At 31.9% G+C, this 21,423-nt stretch overlaps 1 protein-coding gene across 1 annotated transcript; it reads left to right on the top strand.

Moving 5' to 3' along the window:
- The first annotated feature begins 10,614 nt into the window (after positions 1–10,614).
- Positions 10,615–13,216, top strand: LOC135146638 (uncharacterized). Its single transcript, XM_064078772.1, has 6 exons — positions 10,615–10,830; positions 11,451–11,543; positions 11,600–11,747; positions 12,473–12,765; positions 12,814–12,974; positions 13,026–13,216. Exons 1-5 carry the CDS (start codon positions 10,761–10,763, stop codon positions 12,963–12,965), a joined length of 756 nt encoding a protein of 251 aa, XP_063934842.1. The 5' UTR covers positions 10,615–10,760; the 3' UTR covers positions 12,966–12,974; positions 13,026–13,216.
- The last annotated feature ends 8,207 nt before the right edge of the window (positions 13,217–21,423 follow it).

Below are 21,423 nucleotides of genomic sequence, written 5' to 3'. Positions count from 1 at the left end.
TAAGCTTTCTTATAATCAATAAAAGCAGTATATATGTTTCGGTTTTCTTTTCTAGCTTGTTCACAGATGATGGAATCTATGATTAATTACTCTTTGCAACCAAAGGATCCTTTAATACATCCTTTCTGTTCTTCATTAATGATGTCAGAGTTAAAACAGTGTTGATAGATTTTTTGTGTAATGCATGAAGTTAATATTTTATAGATTCTCGGTAAACATGTGATAGGTCTGTATTGTGATGGATTTTTTGTGTCGTTATCTTGAGGTTTTAGGTATGTTACACCATGACATAAGAATGTTGGAAAGGAGGATGGGTCAAGAAGGAACTGATTTTAGTGATGTAGTAAATGAATATGTACACAATTTAATTTTTTTATCCAAAAATTATGGATTTTGTCTGGTCCTGGTGATTTCCAGTTGTGTGTCTTATTGATGGTATTTATTAATTCGGCAAGTGTTATCTGATGATCATTCATTGGTGTAACTGTGGATAGTTTATGGGATATATGAGGAATCCATTTGGCAGATTGGTTAAATTCAAATTCTTGAGACCAAAGTTTTGACCAAAATGTTGTTACATCCTGTGAACTTGGAAGTTCACCGGATAATTGAGTTTTGCTTGAATTAGTTAAATGTTGATAGAATAGTTTTTCGTTATTTAAAAATTTAGTGTTATGCATTTTTCTGAGATGTGATTGTTTGTATCTTTTAAGTCTTTTGCTATATAAGGAAAGCTTTTGTAATAGGTTATCTTTAATTTGGGATAGTGTTGTGTTGTTAATAATTATTAAATAATTTGATAACTATAATAAACTTTATTAATAAGTGATCTACGAAACTATTGCACAGATTAATATGAAATTCTAAATAGATTGCATTTAAATGTTATCGTGTAAATCCATAGAATTATAGGAGACAGAGTAATACGTCTCAACAAAACACATTTTAGCAACGAACATGTATTTTTTTTTATATTATTAGAGGAAGTATAATTTTTACTATGTTTAGTATTATAGTGTTTAACTACAGTGTATGGTACTCGTAATATTAAATTTGGATACGATGTTGTCACATGATAAATCTTTCCTTTAAAAAGTCGTCGCTAAAGGTTAAATAAGAAAGTTGTAAATAATTGGTTGTTAATTTTTTCTCAAAATAATACAACAAATTTAAAGGAACATAGTGTCTTCTGAATTCAAAAAGTTTATTTTGTCAACATTGGATTGGTTCTAATTTTGATCTTTTGAAAAAAAAAATGTTTGTTTTATTTTATTTTATTATCATTGGGTTCTTGTTTGTGAACTTTGTCTTTGAGCTACCCCCACAAAAAGAAATCCGGTGAACTAGGATCTGGTAATCTGGCCGGCCAATTTATCCGACCAACTCTACCAATCGAGTGACCATTGAAATCATGATCAAGTACTTCACGTGCTACCATCCATTAGTGTTCTGGACAACCATCACCTTGAAACCACATGTTCTATCGCATTTGTTAGCTCAAGTTTTCAAGTAAAGTTGGTAGAGTTCATTTTTCAAAATGTCTCGATACATTTCACCATTGCCTTCAATAATGTGGCGAGTCATTTTTGATTGTTTACAATGAAAATGTGGTATTTTTACTGCAAACGTATTGCAGAATTGTATGCATAGGTTTTCAGTAGGAGAAATCGAAAAAATTGAATTTCGTTTATTAGAGCGTCATGTGTGTCATGAATCTAAAAAAATGTTTTAGCCAAACCCTGCGTAGGACTTTTATCGGCAGAAACCGAAACTGTAATCAAAATTAGCGGTTCCTATTTAAGATTTTAAAGTTACCCCCCGCCACACCTACATAGCGTTGGGGGGGAGGCTAGTTTTTTTTAGCACTCAAGTATTTCCCCTATGGGGTGATTAAATTTTGATTCTGGATATTTTTTGTAGAGTGCTTATTTTTCGAGATTTTTGAAAGTTTCAGGTTAAAAAAATCACCCTGTATAATAAATGGATTTCTGGAATACAAATTTACAAATTACTACATATGAGAGAAAGAATTTTATTGAGCACAGTTTTCAAGAAATGTTACTCTTCTACATTCAAGATACCGACGTAGGTAACACGTATTAGGAGCTATCGTCATATTAGGTGACTTTGCTCTATGTATATTTAAGATACGAAGAAGGAAGAAACAAAAATTTATAAAACCGATTCTGGTTCACACATTCCTGAAGTAAGCGAAACAATGAGCGTATACAATTTTTCTAGAAAAAAAAATCTACTAAAAATAATAATATATAATCATATACGTAAATGTGTACGGTTTTGACGTTATAGTTTCCAGTTATTGACGAATTTAATTAACCATAAAATTATTGAAAAGAAAAAACATCCTCTAGCGATATTCCTTAACAGAAAAGTTAATCACTGTAGACCTTCATCCCTAAAACTAATCTTTCAGATGTAGAAACTGTATAGTCGATAATACTTCCGGTAAACATTATAAGACTTCGGTTCATACATTTCTTATTTACTAACAATAATGAAAACTAGAAACTGGAATATAAGTTGTTATTTACTAGAATTATTGATAGAAAAAAACGAAAAACAATTAAACATTTTCTTATAACTGCTGTTCATTCAGGGCCACCACAATAACGTAGGCGAGAGGCAAACTAATTATTTTAATGACAGTTACTGCTTGTATGTGAATATATCAACCACTCTGTCTAAGGACCAAACTTTGACGACTTTTATTTAAAACATTCGATAGTTATTTTACATATCCAAGTTGTATAATAAATTCTTCAAGATGAATGTAACCGTTAAACAAAAAAGTAAACTGAATGGACCGGGATAATATTTAGTTTATGAAGCGTTGAAAATGCCATTACGGGAAGTTTGACTGGAACGGGATATATACATTTTTGTAAAAAAAAAAAGGAGTTATCCAACTGTTCTACATGTTCTACATGTGAATATGCAACTTGTTATACTAGTGTGTGCATCATGTTCACAGACTGTCTCTGCTTGTTTTTAAATATGTAGTTGTTAGCAGTGGCGTATCTATTAGGGATTCCAGTGATTCCACGGAATCCAGTCCCTAGAACTTTGAGGGCTCGGAGAATCCAAGTTCTGAAAAAAATAAAATATAGCTTTTCTACAGAGTTCTCGATGGTAAGAAGTACGATAATGAAACTCTTCATGACATCATAACGTTCGACATCCGCATAACGCACTGACCGTCGCTGGTACCTATTCTTATTGTTCTACCTATCTTATACCACCCCTCACCAGAAAGTATATTATTACCCACATCATAATAATAATCAGTCTTTGTTCTTACAATTATTCAGTTTTATTATACACTTTTTTGTAGCATTGAATCTTTCACATCGCTGGAAAAAAACTGTTGAATATGGGTCCAAAGCTACAATACATTTAAAATCTAAATAAACGGAAGATATAACATAAGAAATGAAAATCCCATCTTTGTAATCGTCAATAGAATTATGTAATTTGTTCTGTGTATCACTTCGATGTTTTCAGTTAGGTTGTACTGGGCTGGTAGTTATATTTATCAACATATCAGAGTACTCAACAACCGCATTTTGACTGCAGTACATTCGACTAAATAATATGTAATTAATAAGGTGAACAAACCGAAGAATGACAAAAATACCTAACTATGCAAATCAAATTTAGCCTAACTGTGATGTTTTGGAAAGGGCAGAAACACTTTGATACTGTGTGTTCACCATTCAATATGAATATATTGCATTTTTTCCTGAAACCCCCTTTTTAAAAAAATATAAAAATAGACGTCTATCAATTTAGTATTTTTATTAAATTCAAGTTTACACATCGCATCATAGCACGCGCTATGAAAATGCGTCACCTAATGAATAAATAATAATCAACAAAGAATTGTACATTTTTAAGAATCCATTAATATTAACGTTTCTTATAATTAATTGTTCTCTTCTAGGTAAGTATAGCAAATAAAATTATTACAAAACAACGGTTCCCATGAATTACTTGTAAAGAAAAACGCGTAACTACTGCAAAATCTTTGCAAGCATTGTCACTGAAAAGTGATACTTTCAAGATCACACTGAATTTTAGAGGATTTTCGAAAAAATGACATTTATTTTTGTCATAATTTATAAAGTCGCGATCTTTTCTATAGAACCACTCCCTAGTGTAAATTTTCAAAATTTGTTTGGTGTAAGTGACCTTGACGGGTTTCTGGGGGAAAACATATGTGTCAAAAATTTGACAGGTTAGATGGCCCCATTGTTAATGTAGATATTTTATTTTAATAAATAGATGAACAGAACATACAGTCTGCACGGGATACAGTGCGGCATATTTGAGGGCAACCGAAACATTCGTGTTGTGCTAGTTTCGATTGCCATATCAACTACCGCTACCAACCGCGTTCGGCGTAAAGTACTAGATGACAGGGCTACCAACTTGACTTTTTATCGAGTGGTTCCGTAGAAATGACCGCTACTGTACACTTATTCAAGATTATATGATCTGTATGTAGGTAAAACCATAGCAACAAATTTTGAAAACTGAAAACACGCTTTACTGATAAATGTCTTTTGGTATACGCTCCCAAAAACAGCTTTTTTACGGACTCAAAAGTGTTCGTAAAATGAGTCTTTTTCGGACTCACTCCCAAAAAGTGACCATGGCAACAATTGATGGTCATCTCGGATGATCTATGGTGGCAGCCCACTATGTATTTTCGACAAATATTTGCTTTGGTCACATTAGTCGCATTAAGAAATTTGTTGAGATGTTTTTGAGAGCTTTAACAAAAAAACACGTGTTTGTGACATGTACGTACCTAAAACGTTTTTTGGGACGCCTTTGCTATTCCGGAAACAACAAAATTCGTTACAAAAACTATGTTCTAGGTACTTGTAACAAAAATAACTATTTCATTCATCACAAATTGCATAACAAAACGCTTCAATTTTGTCGGTCGTACAGAAAAATATATAGTATTAAGCACCATGAACGTTAAAGATTTAATGGTCTCAGACAAAAACTTGTGCCTTCGACCTGTAAACGACCCTTGCCGTTCTTAATACTTAATTCCTATACTATAAACGATATAAAGATTGACATGATTTTGATTTCTGGTGAGTGCTGTGAGGGCAACACTTAGAATATTCATTATATTGATTTGTAGAGCTCTTGTCTTTAGTTTGTTTATTTTTGCATTTAACCTAAAAATTAACGTTATTATAATAATTGTTGTTGCCCTCTCGGTATATTAAAACACGGTGTCTAAGTAAGAATCGATGTGAATTATGTGTTGCCTACAACCTAAAGTAATAAACTTATGAAAGCACGATTTAAAATTCTGGCGAAACAGTCACCTTAACTTAGTAACAATCATTGTTCAATTCTTCTAGTACTGTTTTGATTTATTATAAAGTTTAATAGAATTAACTGCCATCCCCTCGCTGTAAATAACTATAATAGCAGTATATTTATAATAGAACTGTTTTGTTCAGCAAAACCATGAGTGAAACATATATTTGTTGGTCAACACAAATCAGAATGGTTATATTTTCTTTATACAAGTTCTAGACAATTAATATTAATCTAGATCGGTTCTTACTTTCTCTTCACTTAAACATGTCAGATTATAGTAGCAAATTCTTGGATGCCCTTAGGAAGTATCTAAAATCTTTTAATGCACTACAATTGTCCAGTTGTTCTTTTCGGATCTCCATTCGCATTATTTACGTAAATAACAAAAAATAATGTCAAAAAACGAAACAGAATATGGTACGTATTTTCCAAATTTGCAAATAATATTATTGTATTATTTGTATTTAGGTAGGTACCTATTTAAGAAATATTAGCCTCTCCTAAGTATTCTATGTTTGAATATTTTTTAAACAAAAGTACAATCACACGAAAAACATATATAGGTATATATGTTAAGACTAATGTGTTAAACAAGAAATTTTCTGGTTAACGTTATAAGAATAGCAGCATATCTTAAAAGACCATACAAATTAAACAGAGAAGTCATTTTCGGTGCTTTTATGACAATTTATACATTTTTCAATTATGAATTTTAACTGTAAACGAAATAAGTTCTCAAACATGTTATAACTTTTACTGCACTCCAAAATATATGTTTTATTAAATGAAATGAGAATTTTGGAAATTTTAGACAATTGCTCAAAATATCCATTCCCGCGCAAGAAAATTTAATTATTTGTATACAGAATTAACAAGTTTTTACATCTTAAACAAAAATAAAAATTCAACGCTTTTGCAAAATATTATTATGAATATGATAATGATTACTAAAAATAAAGTTGTAAAAGGTAACAAAATATTTTTCATTATTAACAATGCATATTAAGATCTTTAGGTGATGACGCAGTCGATAGCTCGGTTTGCCCGAAGGTGAATGTAACACGACGACCGTCGCAACGAATCTTAACCAATTAAAAACTCAAGTTCATTTGCTGCTGCTGCTGCTTTTATATGCTTTCTTATGAAATTATTTTTGTTTTATCCAGCAAACGCTTTCGAGCACGCCACTGGAACAACCAGTTTCTCGGCGGACATGGAAGAACCATTTTTATGACCCTAGTAGAAAGCGCTGTACCAGGCATTTTTTCAAACTATCTTCCCTCCTCTCATTCTACCTCTATGGTGCGGACCTACTTTAGAAATATGTATTGTCCCTTTATATGTGTCTGAACTATCAATCATTTTTATAAGTTGCTTCAAGGTGATTAAAATTTAACATGATAATTTTTCTATTCTCAGTATGAAATATTGCTTTTGGGTGCTTGTTGACAGCAGCTTAAAAAATGCTGTTTTTTTTTGCATTATCACTTCTCGTATAGATAAAAAGCTAAACACTAATAAGTTTTTATTTTTAAGGCCCAGTCTGCAAGGTTGTTTTGGGTTAGTTTTTAAGGGTTTCTCCGAACGGGTTGAAATTTTGTATCAACAATCTTCGTATTGAGAAATAAGCAAATGTCGAGTTTTGACTTGATTGTAGTATTTTTAAGCCCTAGTCTGCAAGATTGTTTAGGGGGTGATTTTTGAGAGTTTCTCCGGATGGGTTGAAATTTTCCATCGCTAATCCTCGTACTGAAAAACTAGCGAATATCAAATCTTGACTTGATTAGAGTATTTTTAAGTCCCAATCTGCAAGTCTGTTTTGGGGGTAGTTTTTAAGGGTTTTTGCGAACGGGTTAAAATTTTGTGCCAACATTCTTCGTATTGAAAAATAAGCAAATGTCGAGTTTTGACTTGATTGGGGTATTTTTAACACCCACTCTGCAAGTCTGTTTTAAGGGTGGTTTTTAAGGGTTTCTCCGAACGGGTTGAAATTTTGTATCAACAATCTTCGTATTGATAAATAAGCGACTGTCGAGTTTTGACTTGATTGGAGCATTTTTAACCCCCAGTTTACAAATAAGTTGTAGGTAAAGTTAAAAATAAGTGTTCTAATACAAACAAAAAATATGCTCAAAACTTGTGTTGTGTTAAAATATATACTTTGTCGTTAAAGAACCAACGATCCACGGTGTGGCGGTTTAACACCAAGTCACCTACTCCACAACGCTAGATACTAATATGACGGCAATAGAAGTGACATGTTGTAATTTCAATGCGTATTCCAATTTTGCAACTTGGAATTCCAACTTTGAAAGTGAAAAGAATGTCTTTCGATTTTTTAACTCTCAACGTTAAATCATTGTTTCTTTCTCACAGATTTTTTGGATATACACCAGAGTGTTTAGTATTTGTACGAATCATACTCATGAGAATTACAATGAAGAAAAAAGATTTAGAGCAGTAAAACCAAACACCCAAATCTGTCACAAATTAATTTTGCAGAATCTTTTATTTAGTACATATTATAAAAAAAAGTCCGGGTAATTCAGTAAATAACAGTGAAATCAATCTTCTAATAGTCGAATCATCAAAGTCGATTTTGACAGTAAAACATATACCTACATAGCGTTTAAAATTTATTGATAAATCGTTACTAATATAATATTGTCCGTTTTTTTATCAAATTAAATCATAATTTCATACATGGCGTGTGTACATATGAGGAGGTATTGATAAAATCTTAGCGTACCACAGAAAGAGAAACCATATCTCGAAACTAAATTTTATTTATTCAATCTAATCACCGTTTAAGTTTATACACTTACTATCAATCATCTTAAATAAAATTCTTAATCTTGGTCGGTAAACCATTGCTACACTGTGTTGATCTAAATTTGATAAGTATCTATTTCCTGTCAACTGTTTTTTCAGTTTCGAAAAAATACAATAATCAGAAGGAGCAATTAGGGACTTGTGGGCCGGAACGTTGTTCTGCAGAAAGAGCACACGTTTTCAGATTTTCTCGCAAGGTTTTTCGTTGATTTTTTTGTCGCAGTTTAGTCAATAGTTAATAATATGGTCCCGTCACTATTTTGCCATCCTTGTCCCAAAAAATCGAGTGTTAAATTTCTTTGAGTAGGGTGATTTTTGGACATCGTAATCAATAAAATACGTGGACAACACAAATTGCATGATATCCAATACAAAAAGTGTTATCAGACGACGACATTACCATGATTACATAACTTAATTTTTTGGATAAAATAAGTGCCATCAATATCAGATCGAACAATTTGTCGGAATTTTAATTATTTGACTATCCATAGTCTGTCTATTTAAAATACTTAGTTTGTAGTATTCAAGTGTTGGCAATAATGTTGCTTAATGACATGTTGTACAACGAACCTCACTACTCGGAAAGTGTGTTGAATAGAGAATGCAGCAATTCTTGTGTTACATTATACTCTTGCGCCTATTAGACTGAGATTTTGCTTTAGTAAACAAGAAATTTGATATCTTTAAAGATTTGCAAACAGAAGAAAATAAAAAATGTTGTATTTTCTTATTCTACACATTTTGTGACTATGACTAAAATTTTCTAAATTTGAAATGAATGATTGTTAGGAGGAACAGAAAAAAATGGTTATTTCTCGGTGTTGCATTTCTAATGTTATTTAGTAGACAGGGTGTTATTGAAAGGTACGTACAACAAAACTGACAGTTCTTCTCGAAGTCTAAGAAGCCTGAAAAACTTAATCTGTGTTATCAAAATTATAAGGGGAAAATTAACCCCTATCCAACCTTTTTAGACGCTACTGAAGGATAACTAGGAATTATTAATTTATTTTAATAAATCCTAGCAACTGTAACAATAATAAAAAAATAGGAGACTCTTTTGTTGCTACAGAAACGACAGATGACCTTTTTATCAGAGGCGTACAACGAATTTGGACATAAATTTTAATAATTTTTATCTTTATAAGGAGAACACTTTTACCTGAACTTTTTTTTAATTTTAGCACCCATACTTCGAGACCAATTGCCGATTTTATTCTGTACATAGCTTTCAATAACACGCTGTATTTAAAGGTGTTATTCAAAAATTTCACGCTTTAGCTAATTCTCGTTCAGTCTAGTAAGCGTAATCGCAGAAATAATGGAGTACGATACATTTAAATTAAAAGTGTAGTACAAATGAATCACAAAAAAAATACACTTAAATATTCGCTAAAATATCTTGTTATAAATTTAATGTGTCTCAATATATTATCATTTATCAGGAAACCTTCGTGTTCTACACTGATTAGTATAATCAGTTGTAACTTGAAACACTGTTTGCTATATTACGAGTACTTATGATTACAGATCGAGGATTGCACCTTAGAACTGGGAATTCCAGATTGTTGTTTCTTCCTCATTAAATACAAACTGGAGTATTTACTTGGAAATTTTGTTATTTTGAAGACACATTGTACTTAATAACAATATGTAATATTTTTTAACTTAATACAAAAATACCCTTTTGTTATCAAATTCGGTTGGAAACTAACAAAACTGATATCAATAACAATACAATTTGTTTGTGGTTTAATCTTTACGTAATTAATTAACCTAACACTATAGAACGAATGGACAGTTTAAAAGCGAACAAATTTATCAAAAAAGATATCAACATTAATCGTCAAATACAATTATTGTAGTAAAACACCACGACGCATTTGAATAGTTCAGAACAGCAACAAGATAGATTAAAACTTTTCGAAAAGTAGAAAGATTAAGAACATTCATGTTTTCTTTATTTTCGTTCATATGATCACGTTTGTGTTATAATTGTAACTTGTATGTGCAGAAATTAAATGACATTAATTTATGGCTCAGTGGTCAGCAAGGTAACAATTACGTTTAGTGGTTAAGATACTTTCACTGATGATGTACATCAAAGAACAACGTACCTATCTTATTTTACAAATGTATTTTAAAACTTAAATAAAGGTAAGTTTGAAAAGTCACCCACACTCGTTTTATTTTATTTTAGCATCTAATTATCACCGGCTATTATTATTTCAAAATCAATAGTGCTCTCCAGTTTTAATGTATGCTTGATTTGACACCTTCCTGGTATTTACGGGAAAGCATTTCATTTTTAATAAAAACCATTTTCGTAGATGCCCGAGGAGAAAGTATCTTGAACGAGTGGACAATTCTATTAATTTCGAAAATTTCAATAATACCACAAGTGGGGTAATCTTGTAGGAAATATACCACTTTCATTGCACTGCAAACCTTTTAACAGAAACACTTGATACCGCTGTAAACACAAAGCTTGGTGATGTGATGTTTTATAGTAATCGTAACTTCTAGCTTTTCTAAATTAAACACAATACGGCAGAACCATGCAGTTAGGAATATTAGCTTTTTTATCAGCTTTATTGTTTTACAGTGCTAAAGGTCTAGTGAATCTGGGTAAGTTATTCCTATTATTTTTAAAAATCTATTTTAGTGTAGAACATACATTTATCTCCAAAATTTAATCTTTGCCTTTAAAATTTATGAGACGCATTTCTATACCTTATGTTTTATTGTGTTTGGGGCAGTGGTTGCATAATTTATTTTTACTGCAGAAAGATTTTTTTTTTTTTTAATTATAATACTATTGTGCCAAATTTTTAAACTATTGAGAATGTTTTAACTTAAATAAAATTTAATAAATTAAACAAATCAGTGTATTAGATTTGATTTTAAAAATACTTCCTGCTGTTACCTTAAACTTGAAAACTGAGATACGAAATAACAGAATTGTTACGGAACTTTTTTAGGTCAAAAGATTCTTCGTCTACTGTGACCAGCTTCGCTATTTGTTCTAGTCAACTTTCACGGATTATGCAATTTTGCACTTATAAACCTCAAGTTTAACACGTGTTTTAGAAACTGAAAGAGATAAAAATTACTTTCCAATACTACAATACAATAATTTTCTTTTTCATTACATAATTTCGTTAGAACATCAACTTTTATGCATGAAGACGTATCATAACAGGACGGATTTTAGTAATTTTTTTATTCAATGACCTATATCGTTTCAGAGGAGTTCTTTAGAGACTGCCAAAAAACAGAAGAGACTTTTGATGACTGCGTCAAAGATGGACTGAATATTTTAACACCCTATTTTAAAACAGGTAAACATTATGCTGTAATTAAACTTGTTTTAACACTAAATGTTCAAATCTTTTAGGATTGCCCAACTATAATATTACAGCATTTGATCCATTTTTTGCCGCTGAAGTTGCTCAAAAACGTAGTGGCCCTTTTTACAGTTATAAACTTATTTTACGAAACGTGTCAGAGTATGGATGGAGTTCCTCACACATCACTAAACTCAAGTACGTTTTGTTTAAATTGCTTTCATCTTCGGTGGGAATGGAACGCTTACCGAACCCAGCTTCTCTAGGCTCAAACTACTGAAACGATTCAATGCCCTGACATTATTTTATTTTTACTTGCAGATCATATGCTTGGGATGTATAATAAGATCCATTTGACATTTGTTTCCTTGTTTTCTCGACGTTTCACAGCTCCTAGAAAACATTGAAATAAGTCTCCTATTTCTGTCTGTGTCGATTTGATCGCAAATAATCTTTGAAACTATCGAATAGACTACCGTAAAATTCTAGATTCTTTTAGGATTAGCCTAACCAAAATGTTTGTCCATTCCCAACAAAAAAGTAATGACGGCATCTCAAAATTTTGCTAAGTAAATGCTTTTTCAAGTATACGGATAGATTTTTGCGAAATAAATTAGAATTGTACAAAAAACCATCGCTCTGAAATTTTACACATTTTAAAGTTATATGTGCCACGGTAAATCATTATCTAGCTATTCCTTTCAAAAATTTATGACGTCATCTGTTGTCATTAGTCTCTGCCTGTCACGCGGGAGAGCGTCCACTAGGCGTTTTTTTAAAGTTGATTAAAATTAATTTTTAATTAAATTTAAAAAATACTTTTGCAAATCAGTATTGCTTACTTTTTGACTTGATTATAAGGTCCTTTAACTATTTTTTTTTCAAAAGGTAGTTTTTAGGTACTAATCGTGTGACTTTTTCAGAACAGATGTTAACAGACATCTTATCCAATACACCCAATTTTTTCCCGACAAGGGCCTTGATGGGTTCTACGAAATTGAAGGAACATTTTTTGGTAACAAAATTAGTAATAGTGGAGCATGGAATCTGAAGTTGTATGATTATATTCAAACTACCACGATTACAAGGAAACCACAGAGAGACGTAAATGGAGGACTAATACCACACCCTCCTCTCAAAGTTGAAATCAACGCGAAATCTTCTCGCAAACTGGAGCTACATATCGAAAATTTGGCAGGAGGCAGAACCATTCTTGGTTAGTACTTGGCACTTTCGTTTTTCATCATTTGACACTGTGTTGCAGAAAATATGTTGGACTGGATTATAAACAGAGCATGGCAACCCGGTTTTGTGATTTTAACGCCACTCATCGACGATTTAGTGAGCACAGCATTTACAGGAATATTCAATAAAAATTTACAGTATTTTCCATTTGAAAAAATATTTCCTAATTAACTTCACTACGTAAGTAACATTACTAGATTATAGTAATGAAACAATTGATATATTTTTTAGATAACCACAACGATATCGCAGAATTTAAAAGCTCGATCTCTTTAGGAAACATTGCATTTTCAGATTTATCAATTTGTCCCTAAGGACGTTTATAATCATAAAAAAGGACCAATAACTGAAAGTACAAGAATGAAAATTAAATATTATAGTTTTTGTATATTTATATAAATATATCCTCGAAGTACTGAATATTTTTTGTTGATTGTTTTCTAACTTAGAATTTATCTACAGTTGGTTACCGTTAAACAGTTATTTGGTTATTTTGTAGTATAACAATATACAATATACAATCACTTAAACAACATAACAAAGACATAAAAGCAGAAAAAATGAAGAAAACGTTTATGGTAACAAAAAATACTTGTAATAAAGTGATTAGGTTTAGAGTGTTTGCAAGCTAAAAGAAAAAAGAAGGTTTTTGTATACAGACAAATACGTAATTGTATTCTAAAACTATGTAACAGAAAATTGTCTGTGTTTTTTTTTTGCTACCAATTACTTATTTATTTAGTTTAAGATGAAGGACATACTTTGTTAGTCTTTCGACTGAAATCAAACGTTCCTTCTTTCATTTTTACTGTCTTATGACTGTCCCCATGTACGTTGTCTTTGATATTATTTCGCTTAGCGTTTTTTAACTGTTTTAATTTATTCTTAATAATTTCCGTTCATTTAAACTTTGACAAAATCATTTTCTGTTTTTGTACTAATCGAATTTATTTTAGGAATTTGGAATTATTCGGAGAAATGCAATTTAACACAAAATGTTAACAAAACAGCAAGGGGTTAGATACTAGTTAGTACGAAGTAAAAACCAACAGAAGAAAAAGAAATTAAATGGGAACGATTGTAGTGTTACAAAAAGTGGTAATAATTTTAGTGGCGTAAAAAAAAGCGTGAAACAGCTAATTCTGTGAGTGCACGTGTAAACGACAAATCTAAGTGAATGCCACTCGATTGTGTAGTACTTAGGTACCAGCAAGCACCAAAAATTTACAGACAGATTTCTACTGCACGTGTACCTCAGCATGCATAACCAGATGTTCGATACATACTATGTTTCTTAAATTCGCTGAGATTTTATTTTGATTATCACGACTAACTATATTTCTAAGAGATAAGAACAAATGATTGTGTTACTCAACACTTATAAATAGAAGAATTGATTTGTACATCCTCTTCCATTCTCATCAGACAGACTGACTGAGCATAGTGTCATCTGATATGACAACAGCTTATTTTGTCTTCTTTGGAACAAGAAAAATGTTCCTAGTTGAAGTCGGTACAAAATGAACCACAACGAATTAGTTGAGTTTACTGACAAACGACTTCATATACAGATAGGAAAATTTAATACTTTACAATTTAAATTAAGCTTCGTTACACTTTCTTCTTTTACTAAATTGTAAAACAAAAAAATAAAAACAACAACCCCGTATTTTTTATAGCATTCTTTTAAATTTGTTAAATTCTGTGTTTATAAGTCATTACTGTCAATACTGACCGCCAAAGACTAAAAAATGTACGGCCGCTAATACATCGACAGAAGTAAAAATATTTGAAACTCAAAAGTGCAGTGAAAACGGCCCCTTTAAGCAAATTAATTAGTTTACCTTCTAATACACAGAGATACTGTATCAATTTTTGTTAGTGTAAATTAAACTTAATTGACTTCAGTACACGACCTACCTTAATATTAAATTTGGATAAGTTGTCGTTAAGGGGCATTTATGAATTAATATGCCATGCATATTACTATCAATTACTAAAGGGGAGAAGGATGGTTACCTCGAGGGAATATAATCCCACTGTAAATATCTTCAACCTGAATATAAATTTATTTTATTTAAGGTTGAGTCACACATACATCCTGTATATATCTACCCACGCATAGTTTACCCCACTTGGATCTCCCATCACAGTTCAAACGTAATAACACTCAACTAGGAGTTTCTAATGGTATTTTGCTTTTATTTTTTATTTCTTCAAAACTGAGTGTTAATGTTAGTACATCCGTCGTTAACTTTCGTTTGTCCCGTTGTGGGCGGTCCTCTGTTGTATCATGTTTACGAAGTGGTGCGATATCCTACAAACAAAAGCAAAAGCTTCTTAGGTGATTCGACTGTTGAAATGTCCGATGACGCATTTCCTGTAGCTACATCAATCAAAGGTGAACCACTTTGTTCCCAGTGTTCTTTTCACCCGCTGTGCTGGATGATTCTATATCAGTGAGTTGTATATTTCTTTTTTTGATTTAAAATAAGAATTGCAGAGCCAGCAAGTATCTATTTCATTTTTTTTTTGTCTACAGATATTTTGTCAGATATAATTTTGGGGTTTGCCCATTCTCTATACAACTCTATATAACAAGTACTCCTAAATATAAATAAGTTTCAAATTTACCCAATTCAGCGTCATTAATCGATCACGTATGCTTCAAATCTGTGTTTCCAGTAGGTATAGAAAACGTAGCAATGGTCCGAACACGGTTCCTGCTGCACTCAATATAAAACCCCTGTATCTACTTAGTTAATCAAAACATTCCCAACTTTGACTTTAAACCTATGTTTTGATCAATCCGCTGATAAAAGTTGCTTAAACAGAAGATGACGTTTTGGTACACAGTTTGAGCTTAGAAAAATCTGGGGAAATTCGACTAGATGACGTCGACGGAATTACCCATATCAATTTCTCTTGTTTAGTCAGACAAACATCACAGGAGATTAGAAATTGTAGACTTAAGAGGAAGAAAATCGTGGTGCCCTGTTAGAATAACCTGCTGATCTACAAGAAACTATATTAAGCGATTAATTATCTACTCCATTATTTTAACAATTAACGATGTCAAGCTAACTGAACACTAATTATTCGGATCAAACTTGTCACCTGTCGAACTATGGCAGTTTTCTAGTCGTCTAGCAAAATTCCAGAAGAAAAGACTACATCATCGAAAGACTTAAGAGCTGCAAAAGAGTGACAACACATTTTAGATCGAGACAGAGTGTGTCCGAAGCAACAGTGAAACTATATTAAAAAAGTTGCGGCCACTGTAGTTCAGTTATCAATGACCCGACCACTGTCATCTTTTAACTGTGGCAGGCCCAGATTCATGTCTGTAAAAGCGATTACCGTCTCATTGATCAGCGATATGGTTCTCGTATGCAATACGGGTATCTTTAAGTATTAAGTGTAGTGGCAAGTCTGTTGAAGAAGTTTCTATCAGTTAAATCGTTTGCATTGCCAGTTCTGTTGAATGCCCACCGTAAAGATCTGTTAATTCTAACAAATTTGACAACCTTGGCATGTATCCATGATTCAGATGGGAGGACTAGCAGTTTTGCACAAACTTTGAGCACGAAATGCCAGAGTTATCTATCGGGCCAAAATATTCTAGAATTGTTAATGAATGGTCGTCCAATGCTATAATTAAATCTAAAGTAGATGGGTGCTGGCCGCATGGATATCTGGGAAGTTAGCTTACCAAATGGTTTAAATGAGTTAGAATCAATCCATCCCTTCTCTTGGCCCACAACAAGGGACCAGAAGGTGTCCCATCTGACAGTGTAGATTCCACGTGCTTTCGAAGAAATAATAACCTAGAAAGGAAATACTGTCCTGAGGCACGCAATTGCACCACTGCTGTAATATTTGTATCTCGTTTAGCATTTTTGGAGAGTCATATCTGCAGGCTGCAGTTCCTCTCAACGCAATGAATGGATTCTTAAAATGAGGAATAGTCCCATATAATCCCCACATTTTTTCTGACATTGATTTTATTGCTGCTAAAACAACAGATCAGACTACCGAAGCTGAAATTTTAGAACAAGATATAAACTTTGCTAATGCTAATAGATCAAAACCTACTGTCAATCTTATAAAGTCAGCAGATAATGAAATTTGGGATTCCACCGCTTCTACTACCTCCGCGCCAGAAGAACCCTATAGGACCATTAAAGTAAATACATCATTTTCAACTTCCAGTTTTTCTGTCTTCACACATGCTGGTCCCTGCGCTGTTAAACCACTACCAAAGATGACCGAAAACAAAAACAAATCTAAGACAGCACGAGTTTGCTCCTTAATATTAACCAGCACGCCGTTAACATTTGGAAGAAGAAAGAAAAAAGAATTAGATATAGAAGTAAAAAAACCTTTACAAAATGGAAAGCAGAGAGCATGAAAGCGAAAAGAAATCAAAAGTCGTAAAAGAAATCAAGTTAGCTACCAAATGTCGGAATCATCGTCCGACGAAGATGAAACAGACTGCCTGTTTTGCAACGAAAAATTTTCGTATAATAATAGAGGCGAAGGGTGAATACGGTATTGTGTTTGTTTAAAATGATAAGTGTCCTGGGATCGACAGTAATGATTCGGAGGGATTTACCGGCAATATCTGCCAGCAGAATCTCTTCGACGACGTGAGAAGAGATTTAAAGTTTTAAAAACCCTTTTTGTTTCTTTATTTTTATTATTTTTTATCTTCAGTATTTTTATTTATTTGAGGATGCCATTTAATTTTACTTAAAAGACTGTTATCTTTCAATTTTTTTGTTTTGTTTCTAAGGAATATAAAGTTTAATTTTTGTTTATTTTTTAATAAAAGTTTATAAGTAACCATATTATTTAAAAACTGTCCTCACTTATTGCTCAAACATTTATAGTTAAATAGGCGATCATTTTAGGAGCACCATTTTACCCACATGTGTTCCTAAAATGATCCTTTGGTAGGGTGTTTTTAAAACATAAATTAAAAATACAAACAAGTATTCTTTATAGTTTAAATTCAGCCAGCAAGTAGTTAAATAGTCAAATTTATAAATCCTAGTGAAATTTTATAAAAATAATGAAGAACTGTATTTTCTTGGGTCATTTTCCCTTAGGAGATCATTTTAGGCACCTTTCATATACAAAACATCTAATGTGAGTCATCGATCAGTAGTGGAGTGTTCGTTTTGCATTTGACGGGACTCAGTTCTGTTTCCGACATCTGCAATTTTTTAATTCCCTAGCGTAATCTAATGAAGTATTGTAATCGAGTCCATCGGGTGACTAGCTATTTTCAGGTTTTCTCATGTTTCATGGTCTCTTAAGTACGAAAAAATAGGTTTCCCGTTTCTGTCTGCCTGTCTATCTATCGTCGATGTAAATTTTTCTTAGCCAGATAATCTTCGAAGCTACCGAACCAATTGTGAAATTTTATTTGTATGTTAGAGATATCATGCAGATGGTACATCGCTAACCAAAATTTCTAATCATCCCCACCAAGAATGGGATGACGTCATCTTAAAAATTTACAATTTTTAAATTTTATAAAATAAGATCCGTATTGTTTTTTTTACCTTACACATTCAGATTTTTTGGACAGAAATAAAAATTTTACAACTTTGAAACTGTAGAACTGAATGCTGTGTAATGTTGTAAGCGGTATAAGGTCACCGTAAGCATTGGAAATAGTTAACCACAATGTACGTGTTTATCGTCTTTACGTGTTTAAAATTAATGACGTCATCTCAAAATTTTTCCGAATAAATCCTATCTAAAATACGTAAAACATTATAATAAATGAGGCAACTTATTTTATTGATCAAATTAAATTCACCTCGTTTTCTCGAAAATTTGACTATGCAGTAGGTACATCTATTCAAATTGATATGTATCCTTAATAAACTGCTGATGATATCACAAAATTTTGTTTTGGAAAAACTTACTTGAAACACACGCACAACATGCTTCTTTTCTTTACCTTTACTTTAAGAGTCCAAGCGTATCTTTATTTTAACTTAGAGCTAGTATCATAAAAAAAAAAAATTTATGAAAATGTTTTGCAATATTTTTAACCTTGAAACTGCAAAATCGAATGCTCTGAAACTTTGCAAACGTTGAAGATTATCGTATTGTAAATCGTTAGACAAAATTTTTTCGTTAACGCTCCCCCCAAAATGATAACGTTTCATTTTACAATTTTGTCGAATGAAATTCTTTAAACTTTATACTAACATACTTCTGCATGTGTGATTTATGTATTCGTATTGAATTTCTACCCCAGACATCAGGATTTTTGAAAAAAAAAGCCAAAATTATATAACAACGTTTTACAATTTAAGTTTGAAATTGCAAAATCAAATGTTCTGAAATCTCGTAAAGGTTTTAGGTTGTAGGAAGCTTGATAAATTGTTAATCAAAATTATTCGTTTACGGCCTTCCCAAAAAATGATGATTTTCAAATTTGAATTTCTTCAAATTTTATAAAATAACACTCTAATAATATGTGTGATTTATGAATCCATGTTGAGTTTTTATTCTACGATATTTGATACTTGTAATCTTAACGTGCTAATTTGACGAATTCTTTCGAAGTGTAAACATAAACAGTCGAAGTTAAGCACGTACTAAACTATTCAAAAGCGAAGCGAGTTTTGTCACAATAACCTTAGACCAATTTTTTTACTTTTTCTACAACTTATTCAATTTCATAAATGTTTCTAATACATAATTCTATTATGCAAAAATTCTACGAATTCCATAAACAGTAACATTCTTTCCGAATGAAATAATTTACTTTATTAACTAAACTTAGAAAGACTTAAATTTATTAACTAAACTTATAACGACTTATCTAGTTTTCCCGAATTTCTAGGACACAATACTGCCGTTATCTATATGACAATGTATGTGTCAAAGCTTAGACACTTCCACTAAAAACCTGATTATGTCATCGCATCGCAAAATTTCGTTAAGAAATTTCACTTGAAACAATCATTAGATATCATTTTTTACTTGTAATTGAATTAACAACTCATACCTTTATTTTAACAAATAGAGTTTTTATCATTTGCAAAAACAAATTTTTTAATTTGTCTATGAAACTGGACTTTTAATTCATTGCAAGTCATGTTGGAAGGAAGTAGTATTGTAATAACTTCAGATAAATATTTTGTTATTATTTTTAATGTTTTCACAGCATCGCGCATTATGAGCTAATATCTGGTTGACCGAGCTTCACTCGGCTCGTTTGGTAGTATTAGATCAGATTAGGACAGATAAATATGGGTATAGTATGCATTTTGAAGTACACGCGCTACTTAAAAATACACATTAAAAAAGAAATTCCATAAGCAGTCTTTGTTTTAAATACTGATGAGTGACATGTAGAGATTAAAGAATAGAAAACTGGAATTATTGTTTGACATTTATTAAAATCTCATTTGTTACCCAAGTTCTCTCTGTGTCGTTCTTTTCTTTTTCCTAGTTTTCTCTCTCTCGACTCTAGAAAAAGGTCACAACCACATTCTTACTGCCAGAAGAGTTTCGCCTCTGGTGTGGTTAACATACTGAGTTACCGTGCTCTTTTGCGTTATTCCTAATTTCTCCATCTCAACCCTGCTCCCGAAGATGCCATTTACGAAAGTGTGCGAAACGTTGAGCCCAAAAACTCAAATAACACGGTACCATCCCGGAAAACGATCACATTTTCACTCCGACCGTGGAACCTCTGAAATGAATGCTTGACAATAACCTCAATTCAACGCTCTTTCGTGTGCCTTTTATCCGCTCACTGTTTAGTTTTCCGTAAATTTTCTCACCTCAGAAGGTGAATTTTAACGTTCTCTATACAGTGGAGTATGTTTCGGTACGTACAATTGAAGATAAAAAGGTACGTCAAACGTACTGTCAGACTGTCACCCAAACTTCTCTTATAAAACAATCTCATGTTCTTATAGTGTCAACTGATGTTGCCTAGCAACAAATATAATTCACTGCCTGAAAATTGCTGAAAATGTATGAAGCTGTAATTTTCAGAAGTTAAAACTACGATCAATCGATTTCTTGACCCAAAAAACCCCCAACCTGTAAATTTCATCGAAATCGTTAGAGCCGTTTTCGAGAAACCCATTATATATATAGATATATATTTATATATATAAATATATACAAACTTTGCTCGTTTAATAGTATAAGATAATAAGATTAGTGCGGAACAAGTTGGAGTTACATTAATATCGTTAATTGTCCTCGCGATATATCTATTATTTATAAATCATATACTTAAAATGTCGCGTTTCAGGGAGTTATTTTTTATAACTTTACTAAGTGCACACGAACGTTTTACAGTCAAACAGTGAAGATTAAAGAAATACAAGTTTTATCTTTATTTATTTTGACATGTATCTACCCTGAAATACAATGTAATTTTTAAGCATTATGCAATTCTTTGTTTTATAAAAAATCACATGACTTTTTGTTTTTTTTCTGGGACACTTAATAAAAAATGATTTCCTTCTAACTTTGGCATAAACACTTCCTTGCTGAACCAAATATTTAACGTGATGTTCAGACTTTACCCACAAGCTACTACAAACAACAGACGTCCAATAAATAAATGTATCAAGTACGGTAA

Source organism: Zophobas morio, unplaced genomic scaffold (genome assembly GCF_036711695.1).
Source record: "Zophobas morio isolate AGI-343-1 ecotype UQ-CSIRO unplaced genomic scaffold, CSIRO_AGI_Zmor_V1 ptg000005l, whole genome shotgun sequence".
NCBI lineage: Eukaryota > Metazoa > Arthropoda > Insecta > Coleoptera > Tenebrionidae > Zophobas > Zophobas morio.
This window is presented reverse-complemented; position numbering and strand designations above follow the sequence as displayed.